The following is a 16,700-nucleotide window of genomic DNA, read 5'->3' on the forward strand; positions in this document are numbered from 1 at the left end:
ATACTTTTCTAATGTGCAAAACAAGTGAGTTTCTAAGAACATATTTCTTGTATCTAAGGACATCTCCGTATTGAACTACACACGCAATGCTACATATAAAATAGTTCTGTATATTATATTCTTCTATGCATTTGTGGTTGGTTGACTAACAGCTGTATTGGTTGGCCAGCAGCTAAACACCACACAGTTCTTTGCTGACAGGGGTTGCTCACTTGCCCCAGTAGGACTGGGGAAAGAACAGAATGAGAAAAAGTGAGAAAACCTGTGTACTTGTGTGTTGGTAAGGACAGTTTAATGAAGGAAAAACAGGAGAATAAATCCCCCAAGGAACGTAAATCAATACCTAGCCAGTCTCTGAGCAGACAAATCACCATCTCCCTTAGATTTCATTGTTACGTGGTGTATGTGGGAAATGCCCATTTGGTCATTTGGGACCAGTTGTCCATCCCAGCTGCGTTCTCTCTCTACGTTTTCTGCATCCCAAGCCCACTTGCTGAGGTGGCAGCATGAGAAACAGGAGACCCTGACACTGTGCCAGCGCTACTTAGCAATGGCTGGTATGTTAGCAGCGCTGATTTAGTTACAAATCCCAAACACTGCACCTTAGAAGCTGTTGGAAGACAATTAACTACATCTCCATTTGTGCTGGAGGAAGCCAGCAGGAAAAATACTGGTTTAACAGAGACCTTAGGCTCAAACTTGTGACAAAAAGTTCGAGTGTAGCATCTCTGGAAAGATGAACAGGTAATTTTGGGGGAAATACAAAGATGTTGTCAAGTATGTGGGGAGAAAATTAGAAGGGCCAAAGCTAAACTGAACCTTAATTTGGCCACTGTGGTTGAAGACTAGGTGATGCTGAAGGTCCCTTCCAACTTTGATGATTCTGTGATCTCAGCCAGATGCAGCACACTCTTATTACTATAGTATAAAATACAGTAAAGCTTTAAATTATCCATGACTCATGAGCCATGGCCTCTGACATGAGATCTGCACCAGTGCAGGACTGAAATCTGGCTATACATAGGTACAGTGCTAGCTAGTGTCAGAAATCGTCTTGGGACCATTAAGTTTTATTATGCTACAAACAATAATAGTATATAAATTAACATGGTAATTACAGGAAAAATTTTTGGCATTGCCTTGGTCATACAACATTACTTAAGGCCATTGATCAAATTGTGTTAATTCCAGGATCAACGAGTGTCAGTGTGAGTGTCACTGTTTTGGGATGCGAAGGCCTTATTAACAGTGTGCTGTCAGGGTTCTTTGTGCCACCAAGGCTTCTTTGAGTGTTTAATTAAATATGACCTTCTAATTGAAAGAAGACCTTTGTCTTTATACATCTCAAAACTGGCAAAAGATGCAGTGCTAAGAAGTGATTACATGCTGAGGCCAAATTTGAAAACAATATATTCTTAAGAATGAGTATTTGAGGAAGTGACAATAAAGTAAAAAGGTTTGTAATGGAGATATCTCAGAATTATTTGTAACCCAACATCTGTAATGTTTATTATAGGAAAGATATGGAGTTGGTTGGTAACTGAACAATTGTAATGATTTAAAAGGACTAGGAACCTTAAGGTAATTTTGTTAGAATTTTAAGCTTCTTTTTTTCTTGTCAGATCAGGAGTAGTTGCACTGGTCTGACAAGAAGTGATATAGATTCGTTTCAGGAATTAATCAAGAATTCCTATTCTACTTGGCTGGTAGCAGCAAAGTGTGTCCCGCAGGACTAACTGTGATAGTAACATCTGAGTTAGGAAAATGGGTTTCCTAACAAAATATCCTATACATTGATGGCAAAAGAAAAAAAAGAAAGATAAAATCTCAAATCCTAGTGTTACTGGTACTAATAAAGGCATTGTTATAAATCAGTATAGTACAGAAGTCATGTGCTGCACTGATTTCATTTTAGGTGGCTTGCATCACCTATGTATGCTTATAAGTTTAAAAGTAAACAATTTTGTAATACACAGAGGGAAATGTTTTCGTTCAAAATCCTACATCTAGCTCCACAATGCATTGGATCAAATTCTTAATCACAGAACAATGTTATACTGCCTTCAGTACACTCATCAGCAAAACCTGGGTTGTTTAACTCTTGAGTCTGTACTTTTGAGTTTGGAAATGGGTCTTTCAGTTTCTAAAAGCTGTGTGGCTTGAGACTGAACATATCTGTATTGGTGCATGAACTGACATATAAATTAAATCACTAATAAGTAAACAATTTAGCACATGAATACATTAGCATATGATGGATGAGAAAATAACAGAAGAAAAAGCAACTTAAAATCATAGGAAGACTATAAATTTCAAGGCACTTATTTAGTGATAAAATTTATATCAAAACATTATATCAATAACATGAAGGAGGGAGGTTCAAAAATAGCTAGTCTCTCAGAGTCCAGTTTTAAAGTCCATAAAGAAGCCTTATTTTTCCCATATGCTTTGTGCTTTGCATATGCTTTAGTGTATTTGAACTGCTCAAGGGACAGAGAAATTGAAATGCAAGTCCTCCATATGAATGATTTGCTGTGATTATATATAAAGTATATACTTGCATATTAAAATCTATTTCTTGTAATTTTCTCTTTCAATGATTTTTGTTTAAACTTGCTTTTTCTTTATTCTTCTCTTAATTTTTTTAAAATTTTTTATTCCTTTTTTAAAATTTGATGCTATAAATTCTTCCATGTCTTTCTGATACCTTTCTTTCTGGCACCTTCATTTCTGGAACCATGGGCTAAAAGCCAATCACACTGGAGTTGCAGTTTCTGAGTTCCACTGTTGCTATCAGCTTGTTCATTCATCATTAACTTCTTTAGGAATTTGGACACACCAATAATATTTATGTAATAATGTCAAATGACTGTTGCCTGGAAATGTTTCTGTGTTTTCTAAGGCATTCAAATGAATGTTTAACATTGTTTATTATTGTGCTTTTTTTTGTCTGTTTTTGGTTTTGGTTTTTGTTGTTTTGTGTAGTCTTTCCAAGTGGCTTTGCAGGTAATTTTTTTGCTATTTTGCTCCTTTAATTTACATTTTCTCTTTGCATCAGGTTACACACGTGCATCTTCTAGAGCGACCAGTTATGCCTGAGAGGGATGTCTTTTTAAAACATGGGAAGCTGATTCAATTTGATTGATTAAGTATGGTTGAACTTATTTTTCCATTGTCAAATGCATCTCCTATATGTTGCAAGAGCAAATTTACTCTTAGACCATTTCTAACTCTACAAAAACATGCGATTTAACTGTGTTTTTCTTCATAGTGTGTGCTTTTTTGGGGGGGGCTCCCTCTTCTCTTAGTCTATTTCCTTCTATGAGCTTAGTTCTAGTTGCCCTAGGTCCCTGCCCATTACACTTCAAGTTTCTTCATTCCTCTCAGCTCTGCACTTGCAGATAGGTTTATGTGCAAAACAGTTTGTTGGAAATTCTGTGGATGAAGGGACCCACACTTGAATAAGAAAACTGGACAAATTTCACTGTACCTTCTCTCCCCAGATTTGTGGCAGGATGTTTTTATTTTTAATAATTAAATTTTATTAAGTACAGAAAAATGTTAAGTTGGGAAGTGGTAGGAAGAAAAAATCTTGGAATTGGATGCGCCTTTGTTGAAACGTATTAGCAAATACTCTCTAATGACTGTTTCAAATACACTAGAGGCTGTAAAATACTTTACCCAAAATGCCAGTAAACAGGCTTCATTATCCTGTAGTCAGTTTTTATGAGATGAAGGTATTCTGTATGATACGAATTTTGAGGATCTGATCAGCTACTATTGAGATGTATCTTAATAAAATGAGCTTCACTAGGATGATCAAAAGAAAATCTTCTTTGCTCATTTTCAGCTCAGCCAAGGTATTTGTGTTGACCATCATGGCTCTACTTGAGTCATGGCAGTTGAATATTTTAGGAGGATCTTCTGAAAATGGATTAGTACTCTTGTTTGTTAGTCAACAATTTTTAAATAAAATTGTCTTGCTCAGCTTTTGATGAAATCTTTTTGTCATAGTTACATAAATATCAAACCAAAATTGCTTCATTTATAAAACTGATTAATTACGCTGATGTTTAGTGTAATTTCATTGTCATAGTTACATAAATATTAAACCAAAATTGCTTCATTTATAAAACTGATTAATTACGCTGATGCTTAGTGTAATTTCATTGAACCAAAGAATCTAAGAAATAGGTAAGATAGGAGCTTGGTAGCCAGAACAATTTTGAATAACTCTCTCCTGGTGGGAAACAAATTTCAGATTTTGAATAAAGAGGTGTACTGGTGCTTCTGCAAGCAGAGAATATCAATAAGCTTTAAAAAAACAAAATCCCTATTTGACCACAATGAAGCCTGACACTTATGTTCTTATTTCAATAACATTTCTGTTAGACTGTGTCAGAAAAGGATTTTGATTCTGTGGAAGTTGCCTTTTCTTACTAATGATGACATTATAAGAATAATTACTTTACTAAAGACATACCAAAACAGTATGTACATTTAAGAACATTTTTTTGGTTTACTGTATTAATTAATATTTTTTGTTCTAAGTAGCACATTATTTAATATTCCAGAACATATCCTGTTGAACAAATAACACAGAATGAAGATAATTCCCATCTAAAGGAGCTTAGTCTAAATGATACTGTTTTTCCATCTTATTTGCACTATTAAAATATGACAGTATTTTTTTGCTTATGCCTTCTAGACACTAACCAGAGAGTTACAGCACAGTGTACAATAGCTGAGAACAGAAGTTAAACTGGCAAAAAAATGGGAGAAATGAAAGCATGCAAAAAGTGTCTTTTCCAAGAGAGTATTCAATTAGCATCTATCCTTAATGTTTCAACAACTGATCTTTATGAAATACTACAAGAAGGAGATGATGATGTAAGTTATTTTAAGGACTTCAGTAAAAAAGGCATAGATGAGGAGATGCTGACTATATCCCTCCTTGAAGAAAAGGATTTGCAGGTAAAGACTGAAATTTCATTGTGCAAGATACAGTACAGAAATCAAGAAGGGTTTAATCTAAATAAAAGGTAAGGTTAGAGATTTGTAAGGTGGCAAGACTTAGAGCATACATAAATATACACATAACTGCTTTGAGCATATATATGTAGAGATGTTATTCAGTGTTTTCCTCTTTTGTGAGGCTATTTGGCAGGATTGTATGTTTTAAATAGACTTCAGCATTAAAGGAAGCAGAATTAGAATATATATCTTGCTCTGCCAGATTGATTTTGTTGATACTTCCTCTCTGAATTTTGATACCTATTACAGGTATTTCTGGTAGACAGATGGTTTCTGGGTGAATTCATAGCCTTTTTTGTTGATTCCATCATACATTTTGCTATGAAATATTTGATAGTGTTTCATCAAATCACTCTATTAAATAGATGCAGTGATGAGATTTCTTATCCAGATTTATTTAGTCCTGATCCAATAATATATGAAAATCCTGTGCAGATACCTTAGCAAGTGTCTAGGAGCTGGCCATTATTGGCCTGTAAGAGTACTCTGGTGATGACTTAGATTTAGCCTTGTTGGAGCTTTATATTGAAGAGGCCACAAAAAGGAAGCTTTCCTGTTGGTGAAACAACAGTGCGTGGTATGTATATGCACTGATAGGGATTACACTCATGAATACAAATAAAATGGGCTGATCCCTGCCCTGTTTACTAACATTTATACAACCCTATAAAGTGATTCACTTTGACAGAGTTTTTCCGTGCTTATCTCATTCTCAGAGTAATTTCTACATCCTGTATCTTTTTGTTATAGTCGCTGTGAATATATGTGTAAAACACATAAACATACTTAACTATAAATATAAAACTAATTTATTAGACAGGAGATGAATTTACACTACACATACATTACATATTCTATCTATCAGTGCATAGACTTAGGCACCTTTATCTAGAACTGATAAAATTTAGACATAGATCACACATACACCAGTATATTCATATGAAAAGAACATGCTATGCACATTTCTAGAGGCATGCACAGACATTTTTAAACATACCCACAGAAGGGTAGGTTTAAAAATTTAATAGAGCCCTGATACTTGATGAGTATGCTTCAGATAACTAATTTTGCAAATGTGATTCCAACTTCCACATGCTCTATATTTAATGTATACCCAGTTACACATTTCCTTTATTGCTCCTAATGTTTTTATGTTTTTAGGAAACAGCAGAAATGGAAAAATGGAATTTGAAAAAAATAAAAAATGGCTACAGCGCATACAGAAACTTCTTGAAGCACAGGTGCTCAATTTATATAATCCCACAATGAATTATAATTTTCTGCTCTGATTAGCTACAACATTTTAGGTTGTAATTAATACATTGTATTTGTAATTATGGTGCTGTTGATGGTCTCAAAGTATACTGTGATGAGCAATGTGAAATCCTTGTTTTGTAGCATTCCCTTTGTATTTCTCTTAAAATCAGAGTTACTGTGTAAAACTCAAGATATGTTAATCAAGGATTTGTGATAGCTAATTTAACAGCTAACTTAAGCTAACATAACCAGTAAAACAATGCTGGCGAAAACCAGTGCAGATTTTGGCAAATGTGTTAATTGAATTTTTGAAACACTGTATAATGCTTGCTAGAGTGAAAATGATCTGTTCTCTCATACCTCTTAGGAAAAAGAGACTTTTTTTTATGTGCCTTTAAAGTTACTAGTTGTTATGGACACCTGAGGAGTTCATGGGTTTCTGTGACCTTTTACTGTGGACCTGTTTCCAGTCAATTCATGTTTTCCTCATAGCCAGACAGCTGTTTATTATCGTGTCTTCTCGCATTCTCTACAATATTTTCTACTGAGACCTCGAGCAGCTTGTTAGTGGGAAGTAAATATTGATTTGGCATCCTGTCAATGCAGAAAGAATGAAAAAATTTCCACCAGAGGCCCCTCAAACATTTTCCTATCGACATTTTCTGGGCAGAGAGGAAAGCTGCATAGAGGATGACAAGTCTGAGACTAGCAGAAATCCCTGAGGGGTCCATTGAGACTGCTGCTGTGACCTGTGTGATACTTTTTCTTCTCTTTCAAGTCTTTTTTTTTTAATACACACAGAGTCTGCTGGGATGCTCCCCTCTTGTAAGTGATCAAGGGCAGTTTATTGGCAGGTGAGAGCCCAGCTTTTCTACCCATAGTCAGCTTTTGTTTGGACATCACTGACAACATACCCTGACTCTTAAAACTTTTCTGCTACATTTTTAGTTTTCTCTTTTATTTAAATGACGGGCAGTTGATGTCTGGAAAGAAATAACACTTGATTTGTAAATCCAGTGCATAATGCATATTCACTAGCATGGGTCCATTAGTGATGTAGTTGGTATCAGTTAAGAATGTGAATGATTGAAAATATTTTGAAAGCTGTTTTAAAGAAGCACACACATCAGATTTATGTATTTAACCATCAGTAACTTTTGTGTTGAGATTGTATCCTGTGACCAGATTTTTAAAAAATGGCAGGTTTTCCTTTCATTATCAAAACTTACTACCGTGAAGACTGCTTAATTGCTGCAGCAGAGGAAATAGAAATATCAGTGTGCTTTTACTGGCTTTGTCAAAAAACCTGGCATTTTATTTAAACCTCATAATGCTACATGAAACTCAGCATTAAAAGCACAGTTATTTATATTCACTTAATTGCCTTCATTTTAAGAATTAAAAAAAATAAAAATATAAATTTCAATATCCTGTTCATATTATGGGCTCCAAAACATGAATCAGATCCATGGAATACAATGAAGACTTCTTGTTCTGTTTTTCATTGTTATTTGGTAAATTGCTAAAAAATATTAAGCAGAATTTTATCACTTTTCTTCATCTGATATAGACAGACAGCAAAAAGCATGGAGAGTGAAAGAATTGTTGAATAAAACCAGGTATATTAAGATTACAAATGTTATATAAGGATAGAAGACCTCATTGTTCTTAGCCACATACATTTGTGTACAAGTTAATAGCAATTTTCTGTGATTTTTGCTCCATCTTGTGGGGTTCCTCAGAAGAAACACTGAGTGTAGAAGTAATTTTTGGCAAGCTGACCATTTTTAGAATTGCAAGAGGATTACAGTGGTTTTGGGGAGCAGCCAGCTCTGCTTTTCATTTCTGTCCATGCTAAGGCATGTAGATGGAAACAGTTAAGATTTCTTCATCTGTATTTGGGAGCGGCTCATGGAACTGCTCTGTGCCCTTTAAAATGCTTTACTCACATCCTGCAGAGTTTGGTTGTGGTTTCTTCTAGTAAGATTTGGTAATATTTCTGATCAGCAAACTGAAGCCCGTGGTGAAATGTAAGATTTCTGCAGGGTTTTGCTCATAACCGACTGCCTGCTAAGTGTTACATGTTGGCAAACTGTGCTAGCCATTTGCATCTTGAACAAAGATGCAGGATTGCCCTTTTCTGTTTTTCCGAGTAAACGTTCAGTGGAAAATTGCATCAGATCACTTAATATTGCAGTTTGATATAGTGTCTTTTTGTGCCATTGAGCCAGGACTTTGAAACATAATTGCCCAGCAGTATTGATTTAATTGCCTAGGTTTATTTGTGGACTCCTAATTATTGACTGGAGGTAAATTTAATGGAGAAACCTTTATGAACACTGGGAAACTGCTGCTATTGCTGTTATACATAATGAACTGCATCATATCCCTTTAGATCATTCTTCAAGCTAATTTTATTCTACTGTGACAGTACGATAACATTTAAAATGTCATAGACATATTATTTTTATTACTGACATACACCATTTTACTGCTGCACTAGAATTTTGGGGGGGACTGAGTGAAGTACTGCTTGCTTTTTACTATCATTTTATAGGTTCCCCTAAGTGTGATGATAAAGGATGCCACAAATCTGTTTTCACTTCATCTGTACCTTTATTTTCCATACTCTTATGACTTGGAAAAGTCTCATATCTGTCAGCTTTACAAGATTATTAATATTTTAGTGACAAATACTCTTGTGTTCCTGAAACTCACAGATACCAGTCTGTGTCCTTGTTTTATCAACTGCTATGTCAAGAAATCAGACTACTACTAAGAGGCTTATGATTTGAAAGAGACATCTCTGCATAGTGATGTTATTATGTAAACAAGAATCATATAATAGGAAAATGCAGTCATATTATAAAATCTGCAGAGCTGGTAAAAATTACTTCCTGTCTAAATCTACATCTTGAATGGCCAAGAAGTTTTTTTTCTATTGTCTCTGTATTTATACAGTAACACTCTAGATTGTTCTCACTAAAGAATGAAAGAATAAAAATAAATCATCTCAATAACTGACACTGGGATAAAAGCAAAAGGTTCTCTGGCCTGTGAAGAAGCTGTATGTGGAGAGCTTTTACATGACCGCACAAAAATACCTGATACCTGCACATGGGTAGAGGTCTCAGACTAATTATACATAACTGGTTGGACTTGGGAGGAGTCTCAAGTTATAGATGTTTAAGCTTTTAGTGGTTTATAATATTTAGGGGGGAATAAGTATGGTTATCTCAACATGTATGTGTATTTACATCCTGCAAGGCAAGTGATGAGGCTTTTACCCCCATTATCCCTCACATCTGAGTGTGTATGTCTTATTAATTGAGCCAGGCTCTTCATAGTAGCACTCTCTTCTTATAATCATAAACACTCCTCCTAAGACTCAAACAAAAGCAATCTTTCTAGCTTTTTCCCATCATAGGAAACTTATGGCTAAGCCAAGAGGATGACTTCTTCTCATGTAACTTAAACATGATTTCTTATACTACCCTTGGCTTTCATTTACTGTGACTTATTGTAAGGCACACGGTCTCAGAAAAATCTGTTAATAATTTTGTGTGTGAGTACAGCATGGTAGCCCAGTAATCCACATTACTGCCTGAAGTCTCCAAGAATTATTTTTTAATAAAATACAAATCATCTGCCTAAGTTTTTGCAGCAGCACTTGCCTTTCCTCCCTCTTCATACACTCCTTGGGATATGACACATCGCACTAACAAAGCTGCCTAATAAAATCTTTCCTCACATGACTTCATTATGGGTCTGAAAGTCATATTCCAAGAGTGAAAACCTCTAGAAATGCTCCCTTTTCCTCTATTCTGTTGGCACTCTTTGTGAAACAGATCTCTAGAATAGGGTTTAGAACAGTATATTCACAATCATCAGAAAGGATTTTCCCCAATAACTTTTTAGGATTTGCACTGGCTTCTAAGGGCATATTGCTGTTGCTGTCATCTGGGAATGGACACTAATGGCCACAGTTGTTTCCTTCCAAATTTCTTGGCTTGTAACTTGCCTGCTCTGCCTTCATTAGTCTCTCTGCAGTCTGTGTGTGCTGTTTAACAGCTCAGATCCAGAAAGGAGGATTCACCCATGTACAAACACCTGTGCACAATCACCACTGACACCATCACCAGGGGTTTCAAGTACCTGCACCTCAAAAAGCAGCACCAGTCTGAACCACATTCTGGGCACCAGTAACACTGATACCAGGTCATGATTTTCTTCTCATTATGAGAATAAGAGCCTAGTCCTGTGCACTGACAATGCATTACGGCACAAATCTATGTTTTATCAGATGAAATAAACACAATACCTCTATTATATTACTCATCCTAAACTGAAAACAAGGAGGAATTGACTTGGTCACTCAGGATAAAAGGCACATATGTATTTATATAATGATTTATATGCAGCCACCATGAAGCAGAATAAGAGCAAAGAGTAAGATAACAATAAAGCAAAGCATTTCTCTCTCTCTCTTTTTTTTTTTTAATTTTGACTTTATTTTTTAGTTATTTTAGGATATTTTAATTACTAGTTCTAGTGCCTAGTTTTATTTCATATTATTTTTTGTTGTTCTCTTAATTCAATCTAAGGCCGCTCTGCAGTGTGTTTGAATAGTATTTTCTTGGGAAAAATGTATTGTACTGATGATCCATATGGAAAGGTGTAAAATAGTTGTAACCACTAATTTGTATATTCCAAAACATAAATACTTTTATATTTATGCTAACACATTTTAGAGTTTGTGAAACAGAAGCCGAAGTAATGCTACACTCTGCAAATGAAGATTCTGTGTCTCATTAGAACAAAAACATTGCCTTCCATTCATTATAATACTTTCCTGGCAGACTGGTGTATATTTATGCACTTGTGCTGACAGAGACTCAGTCATGTGGTTTAAGGTCAATAAATATTACTAGTTTGTTTTTCTACAGAAGGGATCTCCAAAAGAAGCAAATTTACGATTGGAATAAATAGGTGAGAGAAGGAGAATTAACTGTCACTATTTCTGACTCTTTAGGATCACATTACCTTCCATTTATCCATACACCCAGATATCTGGCTGATGGGCTATATAAGAAATATGCCTTTCACTCATATGTGTTCCTACTATAAAGAAGAAATTTGTCAGTCTGGGAAGTCAAATAAATAAAATTCTTCTATTCCAGATGTAGTTTGCACTTCAGATGTTGTGAAATCTTACAGAGCAATTAAATACTACTTCTGTTAAAGCCTACCATAATGTACGGATTGAGGATCACCACAATTAATGTTAAGTGGGTTGTGGCACAGATAATTGTAAAAAATCTGAAAGAAGTATCATTCTGTATTACAATATCTCATGATCAGTGGTAAAAACAAGCTTTCACTCCTTAGCATGTGCTTAGCGCTCCCTGAACTTGCAAAGCCTTCCCCAAGCACATATGGCAGGTTTTGAAGCTGGGATGAATGCTTTAGAGTAGAGATTACTTCAATGGTTGTGAAGATCTGGGGAGAAAGGCAAAGGGAGGTTTCCCAGGATAGTTACAGAGTCATCATTAAAAGTAAATCTGACAAGCTTCTATTAAAGATTAAGACTGTAGAGATCATCCAGTTCTGGGTGTCTGCAAGAAAAGAAAACCAGAAAGAAACATACAGCACTTTCTCTGAAACCAACAAATGTTGAAAGAATGACATAATGTTCCACTTTCAAATCCTCTTGATTTAAATGAATCACTTGAATAGCAAGAGTTCCTGAAAGATCACTTTGCTATGACAGGGGAGCCACAGAGAGTAGTGAGCAGCAAGTAAAATGTACTTAGAATGATACAAGCCAGAGACATCAATAAAAAGCCATTCATCTCAGGCATGGCATTAAGGAGGTGAAATGTATCAGAAATGGATGTAGTCAAGGTAGGCAAGAAGAATTAGAGACTTTGAGATAATGACACAGTGTTCTTGTCATAAACATACCTAGAACAAAAGGGAGAGAAATTAGAGTGAACAGGATGCTGGAGTCAGTGTTTTTAAAGCATAGTAGCAAGTGTCACAGAATTTCAGAGAAGATTATGTTTTATATTAAACCGAATAGATTTGTGCTCAGTGAATTTAAGCCCTCTATTCCCCAAAAAGTCATCACAATAGCACACAGAAGAAAGCTGGCAGGTGTAAATGTCTTCTAGAAATATCTTACTATACACATAAGTTATTTATGACAGATGGAGACATGTCTGGCCAGCAAGCACCAGCCCTTGAAAATCCCCTTCCCTGTAGAAAAAGGAAATAATACATATTGTTGTCCTTTCTCTATGACTATAAAGTGACTGTTGAGCAGCACTTAGGATGCTATTTTATCTCTTCACAGTACATGCCTTCTATTAACAAGATTTTCCTTTTCTGGATGTTTTTTCTGACTTGTTAGCAATTATAAGTATCAGTATATAGATTCATGTCTGTATATCAGTTCAAATGTTACATTTTGTATTTGATGTGCTGTATATCTGGGGTTTTTATTTGTTTCTTTTAGCATTTTCAATTCATGTCTATTTAGGAAACAAGCACTGCTCTATCTGGAGGAAGGACCATACAATTTTCTCTTTCAGATGGCATAGAGAAGTGAAAAAATGAAACTAGAGTAGCAATACTGAAGTGTGGAACTAGACAGGAGATCTAGATAGAAAAGTGTTGTTTTGAACTAAAGTTGTGAAAAGCAGAAAATAATGATTGGCCAGCAGCTTGTTTCACCAGCTACTATATTTTACCTTATTCATTTCTGGTGGCTTTATAATGTAAAATTATCTCTCCTCCTGAATGAGCTGTAGCTTTTGGTGTGGTACTGACCCCTCACTTACCACTGTCTCACTGTGTCCAGGAAGCTGACAGAGTTCTGTGAAGCTGATAGAGTCTTTTCAACAGTGTAGGGAAACTGTCCTGTTCTCCTCTGGCACAGCACTGGCCGCTCAGGATGGAGCTGCCACGACCACTCTTCTGTACCACCTCTAAAAATGCTTCCCAGCAAACAGTGCACTGATATACCAAGACTTTGAAAGAAAACCTCTTTAAGCGTTAAAGTGATGACACTGAAAAATATACCAAATCTCCTCTGAAGGCATTGCTTGTGCAAATGCATCTTTTATATCAGAGAAGTTAAAGGAGGTTTTATTTTTTCTCTGTACATACGTCACTACAATTTTTTGGTACCATATTTTAGAGAAGCAGACATTTGTGTCATATTCCAATTAATGCAGTTGGAGGTTTGGGATTTTACTTTGCTTTGAGAGATTTTTTTGTGGTTTTGTTTGTTTTGTTTTGGGGTTTTGTTCTTGGTTTTTTGGGGTTTTTTGTTGTTGTTTGTTGTTGTTGTTTAATTATTTACAAGGTTTTGTGTGTGAGTCTAAGGCAATTTGCTATAGCATTGAGAATTATACTGGTAGTTCTGTCTCATCCTCCTGAGAGTAGTGAACTTACACTCATACACTACCATTTCTGCATGCCCTAGAGGTGACTGTAACCTTTTATTGATCAGCTGATTGAAGATAAATGACAGAGATGCTGGTACTGCAGTTTACATCATTAACATGGTCAGTAAAGCATGAATTGTTCAATAAGGAGTTTATCTTTTTTCATTTTACACTGCTCTTTTATCATTTTTATGATAGAGAGCAAATTTTCAGACACTAACCAGGCAGATGAACTTTAAAGATCAGAAATGTGTGTGTGGTAGTTGTCAGAACTAAGTGAAATCTGATAGTTTAAAGATATTTAATAAATGTATTTCACAAGAAAAAAATAAAGTTTAATGATCATTTTTCCTACTCTGTTTCTTCCTCAGTTTCCTTTTGCCTCATACTTAATGGATGCTGTACTGGAAAAATTAAATGAGAAGAAGAAAGTGGTAGAAGAGTGGAGTTCCCTCATGAACTGTATGATATTGCTAAGATTTATATTTGCAAAGTGTGACTAAATTGTGTGCTGTTTCCTCATGTCTTTCCTCTTCTCATAAAGAACTGTCAATATGCATGTTCAATACATGCACAGAAACCATGAACTAATTAATTGTTGAACAAGAGGAATTAATTAAATTCCTATTAGAAAGCAGCGTGGTATTTGATTCCTGAAGAGAAAAATTGCTGCAAATCAATGCAAAGCTCAAAATTATTTTCCTTTAAATGCATTGGCAGTGAGCACATGTACAGGCTCTGTAGAGAGAGGATGTCTTTGTTATGACTAATACACATCTGTACAATTTTGAAAGAACAAAAAGCAGCCAAGTAACACCTGATTGTACTAATCAGAACAGTAGAAGTAGGATTTACAAAGGAAATAATTCATTTTAGCTTCTCTGTAAAGCCCAACTTTATGATATATGCTACATAAAACTATATGCTTTTATGTTAGAAAAAATGAATTATTATAGAATAAAAATATTCTGTGTGGAGTAATACAGGAAAAACTGTACTTACCTCTGAGCATACTGGAGCAAAATGTGTGCAATGCATTTTAAAAATTCAACAAAATAAAGTTTTTTCTATTACGGTTTTTTTCACTAGTAGATCCAGTTCTTTCTCAGCTAGCAAGTAGGTGCAAGTTCTTACTTGCCTTGGGGAAGTAGTGTACAGTTTTAACCAGTTACTTCCACCAAGATTTCTATGGCACTACTGACGAATAATTGCTGCTGCTTCAGATTTTTGATCTTAGTGTTTGAATTCCTCTGGACGAACCTACCTTGTGTCTTTTAGAAAAAAAAAAGACACAAGTTTCTGAGTTCATGTGTAAATAATGTTCAGCTGTTCTATATGTCTCATTTATGGATGTCAAGTTGTTTTACAACAGATATCATTATCTGACCCGTATTGTGTGGGGAATCATAATAAAGATCTATTTGGACTAAGTTCACTTAAATCAAGCATGAAACAGAGGTTTTCTGCATGTCAGTCCTGTGTTTTCCTAGGATGTCATCATGTATCTTCTAATTTATGGAGTTTGCTATTTGGGGTCTCTGAAAAAAGGAAGACATCTCTAAGCTTTTGCTCAGTTGAGCCTGGTGAACACAGGGGCTTGAGGGAATTTTTATTGGAATTAGAGAAAATGATGCAAACATACTCCACCTACACCTGTAAATTAAGACTGGGAACTGTCCCTGTATGAAAAACTGCCGCAGCTTTAGGAATGGTTGATCAATACAAGAAATAAGGGCCATCATATGAAATTGTTTGGTGATACATTCAAGTAAGCAAAAGGATGCCCCCACACGCAAATGAAATGGAACTGTTGGAACTGTTTGCCTCAGGTTTTACGTGAGCTAAACATTTACATAGGCTCCAATGCCAATACAACAATGACAACAAAAATTAGGGAAGATAAATCCATCAAGACATGTAGAAACTGTGCTCTAATTTTGTTCAGTAATTCCAGCAATATATATTTGAACTTAATTTCATCAAAATGTGTATTGCAGTTTAGTGAAAAGAGCTTCAGGAGGCCAAAGATCTCTGAAAATTTTCCCCACTGTCTTCATTTCCACATTGCCAAACACCCATTGTTGCAAGTCTGATCTTGGCGCTGATCTTTAACACTTGATCTTTTGTCATAGTGAAAATGCAGGGAGCATCAGCTAATTCATGTAGAAAATATGCCTCAAATAGAGGGAATTTTCCAGAAAAACACAGTACTGTGTTTTTCTCAAATATCTTGCTTTACTGCACTTGAAATTTTCTGTATCTCCTGGGCAGCTGGGTACAAAAAGACATCTTCTCTTGATGCCGGAGTAAGCAAGAGCATGGCATAACCAAATTACTATCTACTTCATCTGAAAAGAGAGAGCAAAATGAAATCCTTAAATCCACCTGGAGACGGATTTATGCACAAATGCTCCTGAAACTATAACATTGCTGTCTTTCTTAAAACTTTGCTGGAAAGTTTGCCAAATGCCATTAAAATGCCTTTAAAGATTAAGATTATATTTTCATTCCAAAATTATTTTCTTCTCTAATTTGACATAAACAAACGAAAATGGAAATACCAGTCTGTGGGAATCCACAAAATCAGAGGGTTTGGGGAAAGCTGCAAAAGGCAGGCCTCAGAGACAGCAGAAATGTGACTGGAGCTAAGCAGTAGCCATGAGATAGATCAGCAGAAAAATTATTCACAAAGTAGAAAAGCAAAGACAAATAGAACAATGGTCTGTGTGTTAACCCCTGTCTAGAATAACTCCCTAAGCTACAGAAAAGTTTATCTAGCAAGATATTAGGAAGTTTTAAGCTTAATAATGGAGCTCTTGCATTGTGTTTTAAGGCTTACAAGCAGGTATTGTATTCAAAACAAGCAGGCATTGTTTTAACCAAAGGTACGTGTGCTTACAGTGGTTGGATAGAACTACTGTCAATGTGCTTTTGCTTTGTGTGATTGGTCAAAAAACT

At 35.4% G+C, this 16,700-nt stretch overlaps 1 protein-coding gene across 1 annotated transcript in view; it reads left to right on the top strand.

The window, feature by feature from the left end:
• Positions 1-16,700, top strand: part of CNTLN (centlein) — a 190,657-nt gene that overhangs the window by 147,536 nt on the left and 26,421 nt on the right. The window contains 5 exon segments of the mRNA XM_064736784.1: positions 4,709-4,760; positions 4,763-4,894; positions 6,196-6,275; positions 14,114-14,204; positions 16,576-16,627. Of these exon segments, the coding sequence (XP_064592854.1) occupies positions 4,709-4,760; positions 4,763-4,894; positions 6,196-6,275; positions 14,114-14,204; positions 16,576-16,627 (407 nt within the window).

Source organism: Zonotrichia leucophrys, chromosome Z (genome assembly GCF_028769735.1).
Source record: "Zonotrichia leucophrys gambelii isolate GWCS_2022_RI chromosome Z, RI_Zleu_2.0, whole genome shotgun sequence".
In the NCBI taxonomy this organism is placed as follows: domain Eukaryota; kingdom Metazoa; phylum Chordata; class Aves; order Passeriformes; family Passerellidae; genus Zonotrichia; species Zonotrichia leucophrys.